Here is an 18,616-nt window from a genome sequence, read left to right on the forward strand (position 1 = left end):
ATATTAGAACAAAATATTATTAAGAGGGCATTCGAGGATTCCTCTCAGACGCAGCAGCAACCTGTCAAACAACATCCTGGTCTGGTGCAGCAGGAGAGTTTGAGTCAGTTTGAAAGTGAGAATTTTAAGAGGTTTTTTTTTTCAACTAAATACTCAGATTTATTCATTTACAATACATGAACAAATCGAACAGCCATTACATAATAGAAGATGGAATAAAAGGAATCGTAATACTGAAAAGGAATAATCATGTAGTGGAAGGAAGAATATTGGAAAATGCAGTTTGAGAAAAACACTGAACAGCAGTTTGAGAAAAACTAAAAAATAGAAGCGTTAATTTTGTCAGCCAGTGTTTGACACTTTTTTGTTTCCAAGTAACTTTCTAAGTAATCTTTTTGATTCAATTCATTTTCTCCTTCAGGTATCTCGAACATTTCATCTCCGGACTTTGCCGAGGGGGATGACACGACTTCCTATTCTTCTGCTTCTTATTCTTCTGCTTCCTATTTCTTCTGCTATTTGCTCAAACGTTTTGATTTAATTTCAATGTTATCGGAGTAGAACTAGGTAGCATATGGCATATGGCTGACATCCTCTCAGCACTTTAGGTCTGTCTGACGTCTTCTGTGCCGTCTGAATCATAAATTATCATTCAAATCAGATTTATGTTTTAAAATTAGATTTTTTTACTACCTTACAGTACCTATATTGTTCTACCTATATTGTTTTTTGTACAGTACCTACCTACTTGTTTTTTATCGGTCCATCATCAATCATCAAAATCAGTTTTCACCTGGCGATTCTTGTTCTATTGTGCTTTTTTATTTAGTTTTTTTACTACCTTACAGTACCTATATTGTTTTTTGTACTGTACCTACCTACTTGTTTTTTATCGGTCCATCATCAATCATCAAAATCAGTTTTCACCTGGCGATTCTTGTTCTATTGTGCTTTTTTATATTTTCTTCAATAATAATTTGTGTGATTTTATGACCCCCTTTAATTTCTTTTTCTTGATTAGATAGGTAATGTAAATTGTAAATATGGTTTTGTAAATATTTTTTTTTTTTAGGTTTTTTCGTTTTCACCTTCAGTTTAAATTGTTTCGTGAACAAACAACTCTTTATCCCAAATCATTACCTGATAAGTGACCTCGTTGCTTTTTGTTTGATAAAACATTAAATTTCATGAGCTGAAAAACATCCAAGTGGTATTTAGTTATTGACATAATTGGTGATATCGTCTGACGTCTTCTGTGCCGTCTGAATCATAAATTATCATTCAAATCAGATTTATGTTTTAAATTTAGATTTTTTTACTACCTTACAGTACCTATATTGTTCTACCTATATTGTTTTTTGTACAGTACCTACCTACTTGTTTTTTATCGGTCCATCATCAATCATCAAAATCAGTTTTCACCTGGCGATTCTTGTTCTATTGTGCTTTTTTATATTTTCTTCAATAATAATTTGTGTGATTTTATGACCCCCTTTAATTTCTTTTTCTTGATTAGATAGGTAATGTAAATTGTAAATATGGTTTTGTAAATATTTTTTTTTTTTAGGTTTTTTCGTTTTCACCTTCAGTTTAAATTGTTTCGTGAACAAACAACTCTTTATCCCAAATCATTACCTGATAAGTGACCTCGTTGCTTTTTGTTTGATAAAACATTTAATTTTATGAGCTGAAAAACATCCAAGTGGTATTTAGTTATTGACATAAGTCTAAGTTGAAACTAAAAATTTAATAAAAATTAATTAAAATACAATACAATTCAATTTTAATTTTAAATAAACCTTTATTGTTATTATTGTTTACAATATAATACGTATTTAAGACTTGAGTCACGGTTGGTTCGTTTTGTTATTTCATAAAACCTATAAATTGGTAACCTACTTACTTGAATATAAAGTTTCAAATTCTCGTTTTGTTATTCCATAAAACCCATAGATGAGAATATGCCCAAAGGGGGCGCCATGCAAAAAAGTATGAGAACCACTGTACTAGTGTGAAAAGGTCCTTTGCTTCAGAAGTTATCTTATCTACTATTTTTACTTCTTCTCCTTCGGCTTTTCCCATGTACAGACGGGGTCGGCATTTTTCGTCAGCCTCTCAATCAGCCCTAACTAGAGTGATTGATTGCTTTGGACTGACATTTGGTTTTGGCTACAAACTTTACGAGCAGGCAAATGAGGCACTCTATTCAAAATAGATCTGAATCGAGCTGGTAATTCCTCGAATGAAGTCATCTGCGTCCATGCCAGAACATAAGATCACCAATAAAGATAACAAACACACTGGTTTTTATAGTCCGTCCTTCTATCTTTTTTACAATATCATAAATACATTGGCTATTATTATATCTATACCATATGCCTATAAATAGTATAAATACACAATAACTAGCCTAGCTATTAGAAAAGTACGTATACCGTATGTGTTTAAGATATATTAGTTATTGGCTTATCGGAATATCTACATACATACATTGTGTCAAGGTCGAGTATGTTGTAGTAAACAGAACAACAGGTGGACTCTTTACCAGCTTAAGTACGAGTATTAGTAAACTATAGTCCCAGTATGTACTTGTACAACAAGTATTATTTTCTACATATTTGTAGATGCTGGAGGATTATCTTTTTTACAATATCATAAATACATTGGCTATTATTATATCTACACCATATGCCTATAAATAGTATAAATACACAATAACTAGCCTAGCTATTAGCAAGTACGTATATCGTATGTGTTTAAGATATATTAGTTATTGGCTTATCGGAATATCTACATACATTGTGTCAAGGTCGAGTATGTTGTAGTAATCTGGATAGAAAGTCGTGTGATCCTCACCACCATAATGTAGACAATTCCTGTGATAATAATGTACAGGTAAGAATTGAATAATTAGGAATTCATTTGTTTAGACTTAATCTTACAAATGTTTTATCTTATTCGGCACGAAACTTGTATAGTTAAAGCATCTATTGAAGAAGAAAAAAAAATGGCCTTCCTTTGACTCGATTATTTTATGTTGCTACTGGGATTCGAACCGCAATCCCTTTGGTTATGAATCGAATACCTTCATAACCTCACTACAGTGACTGTTCAAGGATCCGAAGTTCACCGAGCTAACCACTAACCAATGCACCACTGAGGTTGCTTATGATCACCTCATGTTCACCTAACTTCACTTCCTGTGTTTTGTTTTTAGCTTCTCAAAATTTGCAAAATAGTTGATAAGCAGTTTTGTTCCTTCAGCGACTTTATGTCTTCCTTACTAAGAAAAGCGTACCACCTGCTTTCTATTCTGCAGACTAATCTTGTAAATTATTCTCACCAGGGGGAAATCAGTGTTTTTTCTTCCTATAGATAGACACAGAATTTCGCGGATACATCACGGTATCACGTCACGTGTGCTCACGGTTGACTCAACATATTCCATCTGTCACCATTCACTTAGTCACTTATATCGAAAAAAAAAATAATAATAAGCTTGCTTGATGCATTTTCCCTATGAATCTTCTGTCATTTCCTATTCTAGTGTTGTTCCTTAGATATAATATTATAATTATCTTTGGCACAGTTGAGATCCTTCTGCGAATATCTAACATATAAAACTCATTAATTCACATAGACAGTCAACACTTGTCAATAAGTTATAAGCTCATACTCCCATACATGCGTTACAACCAGGTTTATCATTATAGGATGGCAATATCAATCCTATTCTTAGCTCACCCCTTCTTTAACCTCCTAGATAAACAAGATATATATTCTAATCTATTGCTATTCTATTCTGCACTCCTATATATCTAATAAACCCTTTATTTACGGTGGTTTTATTTACATAGAATATGTACGATGTACCTATCTACATGAATCTGAAAGTATTACAGACACATACATAATTATACACAAACACACTTGCTTTTAAAGGCTTGCTTGCAAAGGAAAATTTTAAAGGAATTAAAAGCTATGTATATGGAAATGTTCATCTAATAATTCGAATGTACATCGAGCTTTGAATAAATTATTGAAATCACTCTCACATTTTATTTGAATTTGATAAGGATCGGATATGTTGACTGATGTTGGCAGTTTGACGTGTTGTGCGTGACTTTGGATCAAGATCGGAATCGGTTTGATTTGTTTTGATGACCGGAAGTTTGGCGATATTTTACGACATAGGACGAAAGCCTTTAATATTTTCCAAAGCAAGACGTCCTCAAGGATAATTATAACACCTTAAGAAGTCAAAGAAACATTCCTAAGATCTAAGATTGTCTAGAGCTTTTCAAAGGAAACGTCATAAATTATCTAAACAAGTCGCATGTATGTACATATTGCTTAAGGTGGTGGTCTTACATTTTCCAATATCAATAGTTTCCTCATTTCCTGAGTGGTTTCGTCAGTTGTACTTTCTTCCACTGAAGAAAGTATCTTCAGTTCACAGAATTGTTTGGAACTAATGAACTAAAATTTACCCTCTTCCCCAGGTCGAACCCCACCAGCTCGTCGCTCAACAACAGTCTGTCTTCCCCGACCTCCCCACGTTATTTACAAAAATGTATTTGGCTTCGAAATTTAGATTTGTTGAAAACATTGACGGCCAAGCGTTCTGTAATAACAATTGGAACACATTACCTATGTGTTAACAGTTCACCCAGTATGAACCGAAGTATCATTAAAATGAAAACATTCGAGCACCATTATTTATTGATAATAAGTACATTTTAAACTTTGCTTAAATTTGTTACTACTGCAATGTATCTTTAGAATTCAATACGTTATTTACAAAAATGTATTTGGCTTCGAAATTTTGATCTGTTGAAAACAATGACGGCCAAGCGTTCTGTAATAACAAGTGGAACACATTACCTATGTGTTAACAGTTCACCCAGTATAAACCGAAGTATCATTAAAATGAAAACATTCGAGCACCATTATTTATTGATAATAAGTTCCCTATTTGTTTTTTATATTTACCTACGCTTCGCAAGTCGTAGACTTATATGGCAGAAGTATAAATTCGGTTTTTTTAACAATTGAAAGGGAAATATTGTTTACAGAAGCAGTATTGTGACTTGTGAAGGATGTAGTGAACATGGAGAAGTCCATGAAATGAAGGGCCCTAGGATTGACACACTGCTATTGTTTGAGAAATTTTATTTCTCCTTGGATAGAAACAATTGAAAGGGAAATATTGTTCACAGAAGCAGTATTGTGAATTGTGAAGGATGTACATAGTGAACATGGAGAAGTCCATGAAATGAAGGGCCCTAGGATTGACACACTGCTATTGTTTGAGAAATTTTATTTCTCCTTGGATAGACAGTAAAAGCATAAGGTTATCCAACCTTACTTTCAACTAAGGTTCGTCTCATAAAGTCGCGATAAGGACTGCAATTTTTACTGCTTTTTTAAAGAGGTTTATGTCCTTTTAAAGAGCGCATTTTCTTATTATCCTCAATCACTGTTCACGAAATGAAGGTACATCATCTCCTTCTGAAGATCTAATAGTTCCACCCTCTGGGGATCTCCTGTTTTGACTAGTCATTATTATACGATCTGTGGCAATAAAATATTCATAAAAGAAGAATAATTTCCGAGAATTATTTGTGCCGATATGGAGATTAAGAATCTTTTATGAGCGGAAGAAAATGGAATGAATGACTCTCATTTCTTATCTCCATTTGTGGTTGTAAGAAATGTTTGTTTTTAATGTTTCTTTTAAAAGAGCAATCGATATGGAGATTAAGAATCTTTTATGAGCGAAAGAAAATGGAATGAATGACTCTCATTTCTTATCTCCATTTGTGGTTGTAAGAAATGTTTGTTTTTAATGTTTCTTTTAAAAGAGCAATGAGTCCAGATGCTTCGATTTTTTTTTTTTTCTTTTTTTTTACATCCATCATAATTTATTTTATATCTATGCAGTCCGTCTACTAAGCCTTATTCGCTTTTCCTGGAAATGACGCCACCTCCTGAATTTGTCTCGTCAAGTCTATCTTCAATTTAGAATCATTGATCTTTAAATAACTTACCATGAGCTGTACTTACCGTTCTCTCCATCATTCGATCATTTCGCCTCTCTATTATGATGGGTATGTTATTTCAGAGGCCAGTTCTCACTGAATTCAAAGTGTTGACATTCTTGCAACCCTAGGTTCTGCCTGGTTCTCATACCTATATCTCATGATACATCTATTTATGTATTATTGATTAAAATAAATAACATTTCATAAATTTGTACATATATTATTTGAAAAATTGGCTACATTCACCCTAACGTTAGTTAATACAGACGAAAGTCCATAACATTGGGGTATATCCATTAAAATACAATTCACAATGTCATAATATATTCTTATTAAATTTTAATTTTAGTTGATGTCATTGTAAAGAACAAAATAAAATTACATTCTTTGGAAAAAAAGGGTATATTTTGCCGATTTTCTCTCCAGTCTCTCTCCAATTCTGAATGATTAATCATTAAATAACTTGCCTCTCCAATTCTGAATCATTCCTACTTAACTACTGTTCTCTCTTTCATTTCGCCTCTCTATGGTATGCTATATCTCAGGTCACTTCTGATTGCATTCAAAGTGTTAACGTTATCTGCATTCGAAGTGTCGGTCATGTACAAGGGTTCAATTTGACGTCTGTGTAGTATGTCTGAGGATTGTGCTGATGGTTTGGTTCTAGGTTATGCTTGGATTCTTGGAAGTTTCATCTGTTTAGGCTTTGGGTCTTCAACTGTCAAGGTCAAAGGTTTTGTCAAGGCCCTTGGTTGGCATTTGTGTTTATTTTATTTTAGTTTGAACTTTAACCATTAGGTTGGCATTTCTGTTTACTTCCTTCCGAACTTACTTCTCTGTCACTCTCTCCTTCCTTCCAGTAGGTAAGGTACAATAGGACAGATATTGGTGTGGGTGACCTAATTCGTTTTCGAAATAAAAAATAAATTGTTTTGTTTAATTAGCTTGCGATGGCGTTTGAAGATTGGAAAACAAGGGCGGACAGGAATTAGACAAGACTCCTGTAATCCCGTTTCAGAGATGTCGTTCTAAGAAATGTTCCTTCTTAATCCTTTTTTTCTTTCAATTAAATTGAATTCCATTCGAAAAATAGAAAGTAAAAAAAAAGAGATTAAGGAACAACGTGTTTTTTTCTGTTTCCATAGCAACGATTTCAGTCGCGTAGTGGCGGAAGAGTATCTCAAGTATTTCAATTTCGAGGAAGACTCGCTGGACATGGCACTCAGGAAGTTCCTCAAGCAGTTTGTCCTCATTGGAGAAACGCAGGAACGGGAGAGAGTCCTTATTCATTTCTCCAAACGCTACCTCGACTGTAATCCCGGCTCTTTCAAATCACAAGGTAAAATAATAGAAAAGAATATACCTAGTTTATCCTGCTGGGATAGGACTGAAAAGTCCCTTTATCCCCGCAGTCTAACCAAGACTAGAAGATTTGTGAATGAAGTCAGGTAGTTTTTGTCGGCACTACCTGGTAACAAGAGGTTCGGCAAAGGCTCTTAAAGGGCCTTCAGATATGAAAAAGGGTCATTCGGGGACTTAGATACAGAAATAAGTTCTTTGGGGGGCCTTTAGACGGTAAAAGGGATGTTAAGGGCCTTAAGAATCCAGACAGCATCAACGATTCACATACACGCCATGCAAAAGGTACACGACTACCTTCACTTAATAGCCTCCTATTTCTGTCTTTCGCTTTAATTTTACTATACCAAACACTTTCAGAACATTTTGATAAAATAAATTTTCCCTCCATTATATTTTAAAACCCTTTTTCTCCTTCAGATGCTGTTCACACGTTAACCTGCGCCATCATGTTACTCAACACTGACCTTCACGCTCAGGTTATAGGCAGGAAAATGACCTGCACCGAGTTTATTGAGAACCTGGCCGACCTAAATGATGGCGAGAATTTCCCTCGGGAGATTTTGAAACAGTTGTACCACGCGATTAAGAGCAACCCGCTGGAGTGGGCAGTGTAAGTAGGAGTAGAATGTGGTTGTTCTGTTCATTTTCAGCGTTTTAACAATGCTTAGATTGCTTATGATGCGAGGGAAATATCCGAGAGGAAAAATGGCCTAATAATCAAAAATCCCGACATTTGCAACAAACCATACAATGCTTAGGGGCATTGTGGATATGTGTTTTGGAGGCTTCGATGTCTGGGGAAATGCCTCTATTATTTTCTTTTTACTTAAGTTATATATAGAAATGGATACTTACGAGTACTATCAGCACTCACTATAGTGTCCGTAAGTACTGATAGTACTACGAGTACTATCAGTACTTACGGACACTATCAGCAACAACAACAACAACAACAACAACACCTACACTCAGTTTCCCTTGAAAATGTCTATGAAATAGACGAAACTCCGAGTCATTTAATTTTATTCAGTGTGTTTGTAAATGCAAAGAGAATTGACACTTCTCTTGACCTCATAGATTCATGCGACATCGACATATTGACTAGTAAAGTTGACAATCCATATGGCAATCTAGAAGCTGCGTCTGTCTGTAAACTCGACTCTTCTTCGAATTGAGAACTGTCTGATGTCAAGGGGGAAAAGGAAAGTAAAAATGTAGATGTTATTTGTTTGACAGTCAAGTCAACGAACCGTCATGAAATTCGTCAATATCTTAAGAAAACGCCAGGAATAATGGAACAAAATGGTAACAAGTGCCAAATATTATATGTATCTCTATCTACCAATCTTCTTGGTTCGTTTCTCAAAGAGTAAGGTAGAGTTTTACCACCGTGGATTGTCTCAGGATTGAGTTCAATCCGAGGCTGACCTGGGTATTAAGTATAGGGAAATCCTCGTTTCCTCTCAATCCTGTGTTGGTAAACCCAAGAAAGCCAGTTTTTTGTTAGGTAAACCCCATTATAAGAAAGGCATCAGTTTTTTGCAATGCAAGTCTCCAAGTGTTCAGAATACACTATCGCCTATCGAATCATGTAGAAAACTCAGGAGATCGATTTCTTCGCCTTAACCTCCCTCGCTTCTGTCTACATTGCCACTCACTTTTATTACTTTTCTCCAATAAGTCTTATTTATTATCTCTCCCTCCTTCCCTCTTTACTCACCTCTTCCAAGTTGAAACTAAAAATTTAATAAAATTAATTAAAATACAATACAATTCAATTTTAATTTTAAATAAACCTTTATTGTTATTATTGTTTACAATATAATACGTATTTAAGATTAGGACACAATAAAAATGGACTTTCTTACGTTGAAAACACGGAGGAATTATTATTGAGCTAAATTCAATTTAAATAATTTCGACAAATTCAGAGATTTTTATCACAAAATCTGAAAGTGTCAGATACAGTGCAGTGATCCATCTTCTAAACTGTATCGATATTAATGAGTTAATTATCATGAATATCGTGTCATAAAAAGACATTATCATCATAGAAGATATTATTATGTTATGATATTATTATCATAGTCAAAATGGTTGCTCAGTGTCTGCATATTAATAGTTGTGATCATATTTACCTGGTCCACAAGGACGAAACGGAAACCCGAACACCCCCGAACCTGTGCGAAGTGTCGCCTCACACGATTCGGGTCCATCATTCCCTCGCGACGAAAGCCACGGAGTATAGGAAGAAACAACATGTGTTCAAACTGGAGACGGCGGATCGCGCCGAGTATCTATTCCAGACTAGGTAAGGAAACGGTTTTGTATGGATAATTTGGGTTTTATATGGCTAATGCATGTTTTAGGTTTTGTATGGCCGTTTAAGTTTTGTATGGCCATTTTGGGTTTTGTATAGTCGTTTTAGGTTTTTTAATGGCCATTTTAGATTTTTGTGTGGTCATTTTAGGTTATATATGGCTATTTTGGGTAAGGTCTTTTCGTTCCGAAAATTGCGAAAGGAAAACGCGCTTTTGCTTTCTAGAACGCAGATCTGATTTTAAGGAAAGGAAAGGAAATTTTTTTAAAAGATGAGTGTTTCACCGCCGTTTTTATTTCGTAGCGATGAAACAACTGCTACATTGGACGCTTGTGGTCTGTGTCGTAGCATGCCCATCCCGTAGTATGCCTCTCATCAGATGGGCGAGAAGAGACACAATACTTCCCATTTAGGTGCTGGCTCAACACGAGAACACCAGAAAGTAACCCGTTGAAATATTTGCAATCGAAAAACGAATACAAATTTTTGTCGATGGTGGGATTCGAACCCGGGACCTTCTGCATGGCAAGCAAGCGCGCTACCACTGGACCAACCGTGCCCCCTAAACTAGTGCCAAACTTGCCTGCAAGTCAACTAAGGAAGAGTTAAACAGTGTATTTTTCGCATATAAAACTAGTAAAACGAAGCAGGAAGAGACAGTTTAACCATGTTTTTTTTTCCCCATTTAATGGAGCGGTTGCATATGGGTAAAAATTATAAATAAATGGCCGATTCCTATGTTAAAAGTTGGGAAAAATCCAAATCTGACGTCAAAACTCCGAAAAAATAACTGTAAAAGGTCGAAAATTCAATTTTTATTTTCCGTTCTAATGAAAGAGTTCAAATATGTGTGACGTCAGACTTTACGCAGTTGTTTTTTTTCGTCCGCTAGGTAGCGCCAGTATGCAAGCACGCTTGCGGAGGAGCAGAAAGAACTGCGCATAAGTAGGGTCATCGACTTTAATAAACGCCCTATGTCACTGTGAAGAATTCCTTAGACCTTCATTTTGGTTTTTTAACGTGAAAAATGTACCTAAAAGATCGCATGAGATTTATTCTGTCACTTCTAAAAGTGAAAGGATTTGATGCAAAAACGACTTATATTATAACAACCTACATTAATTATTTTGGTCTATAAGTCGTTTTTGCGTCAAATCCTTCACTTTTTCTACTCTGATAATGCCGCGGTCACTCAAAAAAAAAGAAAAAAAAAGAAATCAATTCTTTCGGGAAATGAACCCGAAACGTCCGGTTTGCAAGCATCATCTATTTATTCTATTTAATATCCTTTTTGACTATTTCAGAGAGAACAGATGAAGAGTCACGAAGACATGGTACAACATTTAGAACAGGAATTAGATCAACACAAATTACACCCGCCTGATAAACATGCCAAGGGACTTACCGTGCAAAACTACAAAGACAAAAATTCCTATCTACAATCTGAGGTAAGTTAGTCAAAAGTGTCTTGTAGGCTTCCAAAGCAGGACGCGAGTGTGAATGAGTAGAATTCAGAGGAGAGTTTAGGGCTAGGGAACAGAGAAAACAAGCACGAGAGTATCTACTGTCAATTTTGTCTCTATCATTGGTATTCGTATTTTAGAGACAGTTTAAAAGAAAAAGTTTTGACAAAGGGGACTGTAACTGCAGAGGTCTTATTGTCCCGAAATCGAAGAGAGAAGGAAGACAGCATAAGGGAAAGCCAGTTGTTCCGAGCACGAACCTTAGCTGTTTACGATAACAATTCGGAGAACATTTAAGACCAATGTGGTGGAAATGGTCAGCCAAGCAGTCATGTCCGTGGGTTCTCACAAGATCCACCTCACCAATGAAGGGTTTTTTTTCCACAACATTGTTTAACATTCCATACCATTGTTTAACATTACATGTCATTGTTTAACATTCCTTGCCATTATTTAACATTCCTTGGCATTGTTTAACGTTTCAAAATATTGTTGAACACTTCATGCCATTATTTAACATTCCATGCCATTGTTTAACGTTTCATAACGTTTTTTTTTATATAACGTTGTTTAACATCCCATGCCATTTTTTAACATTCATGTCGTTGATTAACATTTCAGATCAAACGCTACAAGATCTACTCGTACATCCTAAGTTCCAAGCTGTCGGGTGTCACCAATCAGGCTCTCCTGTCAGGAGGAGGAGGAGGAGGGGGACTAATACCATTCGATAATTTCTCCCTCATGTTTCCCCCCGCCCATCTGACCCTGCACGAGGGAGGGGAAATGACGGAAGAGGGGGAGGGGGAGGAAGAGAATTCTAGTCCAAACCATCACAACAATAACAACTCGAGACAACAGAACAGGTACAGTTACCGTGCGGCGATCTATGGGATCAGCGAGGTTCAATAGTGGCCATCTAACCTCCCTGGTGAAGGTGATTGTAGGGACTAACGCCTATAATAATGGCCACCCACCCTAAGGTGGTCCCCTGGTGAAAGTTAAATAGTAGCTACTAACCCTAAGGTCGTCCTCTGTTGGTGTCGGTTGTACTGAGTTCTCAACTAACCTTTTAGCCCATTCCCACTTTTCGTTTTGAGAAAAGAAAAAAAAAAAAATAGTGTCGTGTGTAGTGGGAACACTCTCTTTAAATTAAATTGCCTACAAGAACATTTTGTGTCGTTCGAAAAAAAATTGAAAAAAAAAAACAAACAAATCGTGTCGTGTGTTGTGGGTTTTGTGTAGTTCAGGAAAAAAATCCTGTCGTGTGTAGTGTGAACACTATCGTTTACATTACGTGTTGTGGATTTTGTGTAGTTCCGGAAAAAAATCCTGTCGTGTTTAGTGTGAACACTATCGTTTACATTACATTGCCTACAGGACATTCAGGGGGGAAAATCGGATGAAACTCACGACAAGTGGGAACGGGCCTTAGGGTGGTTCGCGCTGGTGGTGGTGGTGATTTTAGGGACTAACGCCCATAGGCCTATACCTAATAGTGGCCAATACCCGCCAGTACACGGAGTTGGAGTGATTTTGTTTGTGTAGAAACTACACAATGGTCAGCACCCAAAGGTGTACCTTGTGTTTTTACGATGCTGGGACTTACCACTAATTATTATTATACAATTCGATCAAACTTTATTTACAGATACAGATGGTAACAATATAAATACAAAGTATAAATACAAAATAAAGTTTGATCAAGGGTGGGGTTAATGCCTAAGGCATTCTCTACACAAAAAGTCATACACTAATCTTCATACACAAAAAGTCCAATTTGAGGCTTAGGTGTAGGGGCTAGACAGCCCTAAAGGATGAGTTAAGCTTCTACGAATCTACCACTAATTTAAACCTAACTTACGACTAATTTGAACGTAACTTACCGCTGACGCTGGTTTAAACCAAACTTTTTCTCACAAATTAATAGGCATTTTGTTTATAAAGGCACACTAACTATGTTTTCTGGGACTGCTTGGGTACGTAATTCTGGATTGAAGTGAACAGTAATATTTATTTTTAGTTTTTATTTATTTATTTAAGGCCGACCCCACTTGAGTGGGAAAAGGTAAAGAAGAAGAAGAAGAAGATTTATTTATTTAAGGAGTTTTAACAGTAAAGTCCTACCTCAGTAAGCAACAAAAATATTTGTAAACAACACTATTGTTTCTCGTTGGTTTTCTGAAATACCTTAAATTTTGTAGTTAAAGAAGACCATAAAGTCTGCGGTAAAAGTATGTATGTATGTATGTATGTATGTATGTTGCAAATGTCGGGATCTTTGACCATTAGGTCATTTTTCCTTCCAAGGCAGGACAGAAGTTTAGGTGTGAGGAGTTCATAGGGGCATTCAAGGAACACAAAGGACAGATAGGAGAGTCTTTGATATTAATTTTGTGGAGGTGTTGAGCCAGACAGTCGTGCCCAGTGAGCAACCTAAAATGAGCGACAGCAGCTTTTCTTGGAAGATTTGGTATAATATTGGGGTTTTCAACTAAAGGCTACCATTTTTTCCCTTCTCCTTCCGATTTTATCCATTGGTCATATTTTTCTTTGAAAGTTGATCTTAATAATCTTTTAACAGAATCATAAGGGATATTTTGAGGAGATGTACTACTTATTTTTGTTCCCTTCTTGGCCAGGTAATCTGCCAAGGCCAAATTCTTTGGTCGCCTATGCTTGTTTAAATCTTCTTCCTGAACAGAAGCTCTTGCACGTTTCATAGTTGAGAAATTTCGCGATTTTGGCCACATTTTTAACTAGGAATATAGTAAATATCATCTCAGATCTATGAGCATATTGAGCATGTTTTTTACCCTAGAGCACGATAAAGAATGCCCTATTAACCCCTGGTCTACGAGTTCATGTTGAAATGTGTGTTAACCTCCTAGCATGCTCGGAGGTCAAACAATTTCACATGAAACTGTAGAACGGGGCCTAACTCATTTTGCATGTTGCACTATTCAAATAAACGCACTTTCACTATAAAAGCAGGTTCCTACACAAACTTACATTGCTGTTGGTTCGACTTATTTTAAAATATTAGAAATATTTAGAAAATGCATGATCAATCCCAATTCTAAGGCCAAATTTTTTGGTCGCCTATGCTTGTTTAAATCTTCTTCCTGAACAGAAGCTCTTGCACGTTTCATAGTTGAGATATTTCGCGACTTTGGCCACATTTTTAACTAGGTATATAGTGAATATCATCTCAGATCTATGAGCATATTGAGCATGTTTTTTGCCCTTAGAGCACGATAAAGAATGCCCTATTAACCCTGGTCTACGAGTTCATGTTGAAATGTGTGTTAACCTCCTAGCATGCTCATAGGTCAAACAATGTCACATGAAACTGTAGAACGGGGCCTAACTCATTTTGCATGCTGCACTATTCAAATAAACGCACTTTCACTATAAAAGCAGGTTCCTACACAAACTTACATTGCTGTTGGTTCGACTTATTTTAAAATATTTTTATTTTATACACCTAAAACTATTAGGTCCCATAGCGTAGTGGTCACTGCGCTCGCTTTGCACGCGGGAGACCCGCGTTCTACTCTCGGAGGTGTCAAAAAATTTGCATCATGCAAATGATTGATTCCGTGACTGGCTGTTGCGCTGCCCACTCAGCCTCGTGACGAAAATGAGTAGCTATAATTTAAATGCTTATTGCGATCTTTGCTAGTAAAGTAAATGAACATTATGTCCGTAGAAAAATTGGAATACAGTAAAATTCTACAATGCTGCAAGCTGCAATGACCGCCAATGGATGGTAACGCCCCTGCCTTTTAAGCGCTACGTCGCGACGTTCGAGTCCTGCCCGGGGCGGACTTTATCTTAAACACATTAGGCTCGTTATCAGACAAAAAAAATGCATTTTTATTGTTGAATTCATTCAATGTATTGATTTGAACATCAAAGGCTTGCCTTAGCTTGAACATTCCATCATCTTAGTACTTTCCTCTTACAAAGTCTCAAGAAATAGGTGAGAATAAAATTTCATGCCTCACCCGGAATTGAACCCACACCTTCCTGATTGAAGACAAACATAACCAAAAGAAAGAGCTTTACTCTCCGGCCCGAAGGACCAAAAGAAGGAGTCTTAAAATTTCTCCAGTATCCTGTATTGGAGGGTGCAATAGTCCTATATGTACATACAGGACCCCGTACACAGGAATTTCGTCAAAGAAGATCCCCATTTGTAATCCTGTATTGGACGCGTCTATTAGGAGAGGTATGTGTGCTTATGCTAATCTAAGCGATTGTTACTAGGAGAGCTGTGTACAGATATCGATAATCATGTTATCTAGAGACTAGAGGTATATGTACACAATTTATTCAATACGAATGATAACTCTCGCTGTAAATATACATACGGGATGGACTTGTTAGTGATTGACGTGCAATGATCAGCATTTTAGCGAACAATCTAAAAGTTAATAAATAAAAAAAACTCTTGACATTTAGTTTTACAAATTTAATATATTTTATCTATACGCGTATTTCGGGTGTTACCCCATTCTCAAGATGATATCTTGATATCTTGAGAATGGGGTAACACCCGAAATACGCGAAGAGTAAGGTAGAGTTTTACCACCGTGGATTGTCTCAGGATTGAGTTCAATCCGAGGTTGTCCTGGGTATTAAGTATAGGGAAATCCTCATTTCCTCTCAATCCTGTGTTGGTAAACCCAAGAAAGCCAGTTTCATTATAAGAAAGGCAGTTTTTTGCAATGCAAGTCTCCAAGTGTTCAGAATACACTATCGCCTATCAAATCATGTAGAAAACTCAGGAGATCGATTTCTTCGCCTTTACCTCCCTCCTCTCTTCTGTCTACATTGCCACTCACTTTTATTACTTTTCTCCAATAAGTCTTATTTATTATCTCTCCCTCCTTCCCTCTTTACTCACCTCTCTTAAATCCCATTGTTCTCAATCACTCCCTCCTTTTCCTTCTCTTTGTCCTCGCCCTCCTCCTCCTCTTTCACATTCTTTCATTCTTCTCTTTATCTCTTTCTTAGGGGTTTTCCCTCTCTACTCTTTCTTCGGTGGTTTTCCCCAGTCCTTGTTTTTCCCTCTTTATGTATAGATATCCGTACCTATACTCTCTGTTCGCTCAGTATTCTTGAGAATTCTCAGTATCGACGGTCATTCCAGAAAAGCGATAAAACTGTAAGCTGTAAGGCCAGCCACTCACTATCAAGTCTCCAAGTGTTCAGAATACACTATCGCCTATCAAATCATGTAGAAAACTCAGGAGATCGATTTCTTCGCCTTTACCTCCCTCCTCTCTTCTGTCTACATTGCCACTCACTTTTATTACTTTTCTCCAATAAGTCTTATTTATTATCTCTCCCTCCTTCCCTCTTTACTCACCTCTCTTAAATCCCATTGTTCTCAATCACTCCCTCCTTTTCCTTCTCTTTGTCCTCGCCCTCCTCCTCCTCTTTCACATTCTTTCATTCTTCTCTTTATCTCTTTCTTAGGGGTTTTCCCTCTACTCTTTCTTTGGTGGTTTTCCCCAGTCCTTGTTTTTTCCTCTTTATGTAGGTATAGATATCCGTACATATACTCTCTGTTCGCTTAGTATTCTTGAGAATTCTCAGTATCGACGGTCATTCCAGAAAAGCGATAAAACTGTAAGCTGTAAGGCCAGCCACTCACTATCAGGCATATTAACATGGAACTTGGTACTTTGTTTATTCAACCAAGATAATACTGAATATTAACACTACTCAGCAGTAAAATAATTGAGTCAAAGGAAAGGCCATTTTTTTCCAGAAGGCAATGAGCTCATGATGCTCGAACTATTGCTAGCTCGTCAGCTCAATGTCTGCCACTCAGATCGTCTGACAGAGCGCGGTCTCAATTTAGGTCTTTCACAACATCTTACTCTTAACGTATGCGGTGGAAAAACCTCTAGACCCAGGTGTGTTGGACGGTCTGACTTGGCAGTCTTAAAGCTGACAGCCTCGTTTCTTTATATTCGAAACTATTAGTTATATCTCATATTAAGAACATTAATTTTTCTGAAGTTTGAAGTTGCGTGAATATTTATCTAGTATGAACTTTTCCAAGTCACCTTGGGATATCAATTCCATACCCGGTGAATTAATCATGGGCATGATACACCCTAGGAATGTATCACACATTGCTGACTCAAAACCCACCGTGTATGGACAAATGAAACTGTCAGAAGACATTTGATTAGGGCACAAGTCACCTTTGAATATCAATTCCATACCCGGTGAATTAATCATGGGCATGATCACCCTAGGAATGTATCACACATTGCTGACTCAAAACCCACCGTGTATGGACAAATGAAACTGTCAGAAGACATTTGATTGTGTTCGAAACCCGCTCGACCCCGTCTAACGGTATATAACCAGCCCTACCCTCCGCCTCTGTTTCAGAACTCCCTAGCCAATAGCAATTCAGCCTCGGACGAAGTTGAAGACCCCCAGCTCCTCGCTCTAGCCGAGGGTGCAGCCCAGCTAGCCCGCTCTATATCCATAGACACCACGGGGTCTGACGATTCCGATGTGGACTCGCTACAATCCTTCCACTTCTCGCCCAAAGCAGTGGATTACCCGTCGGCACTGCGACTCGCTAAACGTCTCTACCACTTGGAGGGCTTCAAGAAGTCGGATGTGTCGAGGCATTTGAGTAAAAAGTAAGTTGGTTCCCCTCTTTGAATTCCCTAATGTCTGGCTTATGTCCTATCCTGTCTTCCTTCTCTCTTCGATTTCGGGACGATAAGAATTCAGAAATTTTAGTCTGACAATACCGCCACTCAATTAATCTAGGAAACTGCCCTCACGACACTGAGTGCACTTTTTCTTGAGAAGAAGAGCCAGCCTAGTTAACTTGATTAAAACCTAGATAGGTAGACGTAATGTTCACTGACTAATTAAAAAAGAGCGATTTTTTGCGACTATAAGATGCAGAATATGAAAAAGATATGTTTCAAGTTTCAAAACATTATTATTTAAAAAAATAGAATTATCACGAAAACAAACTAGTTGTGAGTAACATTTACTCACTTCTACCCTTCTAGGGTTAAACAGGGAGTGTACCAGCCTGAATTTCCCTTGCTAAAGAAATATCAAAGGTTGAGTGCGAAGGGCATCCAGTCATAGAATTTTATAGCCAAAACCAAATGTCAGCCCAAAGCAATCACCCTAGTTAGGGCTGATTGAGAGGCTGACGAAAAACGCTGACCCCGTCTGAACACGGGAAAAGACGAAGAAAAAGAAGACTGCGACTACCAGTATAATGAGCTTGACAGAAACACTCCTACCTTCTAAGCGCAAGGTTGCGGGTTCGATTCCCGCCTGAAGTGGACTTTATCATCGGCACGGCTGGCTGTCTCCTATCCTGTCCTGTCTTTTTCATTTCGGGACGATAAGACCTCAACAGTAAC

The 18,616-nt window shown here is 37.1% G+C and overlaps 2 protein-coding genes across 3 annotated transcripts; both read left to right on the forward strand.

The window, feature by feature from the left end:
- Positions 1-875: 875 nt before the first annotated feature.
- Positions 876-17,885, forward strand: LOC113466549 (PH and SEC7 domain-containing protein 1-like). Of its 2 annotated transcripts, XM_026822072.1 has the most exons (3): positions 876-1,025; positions 9,338-9,547; positions 17,607-17,885. In XM_026822072.1, the coding sequence occupies exons 2-3, from the start codon at positions 9,500-9,502 to the stop codon at positions 17,868-17,870; spliced, it is 312 nt and encodes a 103-aa protein (XP_026677873.1). In that variant the 5' UTR covers positions 876-1,025; positions 9,338-9,499; the 3' UTR covers positions 17,871-17,885. The 2 variants fall into 2 exon arrangements, with proteins under 2 accessions (XP_026677873.1, XP_026677872.1); XM_026822071.1 differs by lacking the exon at positions 876-1,025 and having other exon boundaries at positions 9,137-9,547.
- On the forward strand, positions 11,009-12,511 carry LOC103507130. The gene is made up of 2 exons (XM_026822070.1): positions 11,009-11,174; positions 11,811-12,511. The coding sequence occupies exons 1-2, from the start codon at positions 11,040-11,042 to the stop codon at positions 12,099-12,101; spliced, it is 426 nt and encodes a 141-aa protein (XP_026677871.1). The 5' UTR covers positions 11,009-11,039; the 3' UTR covers positions 12,102-12,511.
- Positions 17,886-18,616: the final 731 nt, after the last annotated feature.

The sequence above is a fragment of the Diaphorina citri genome, unplaced genomic scaffold (assembly GCF_000475195.1).
Source record: "Diaphorina citri unplaced genomic scaffold, Diaci psyllid genome assembly version 1.1 scaffold291, whole genome shotgun sequence".
NCBI classification, from domain to species: domain Eukaryota; kingdom Metazoa; phylum Arthropoda; class Insecta; order Hemiptera; family Psyllidae; genus Diaphorina; species Diaphorina citri.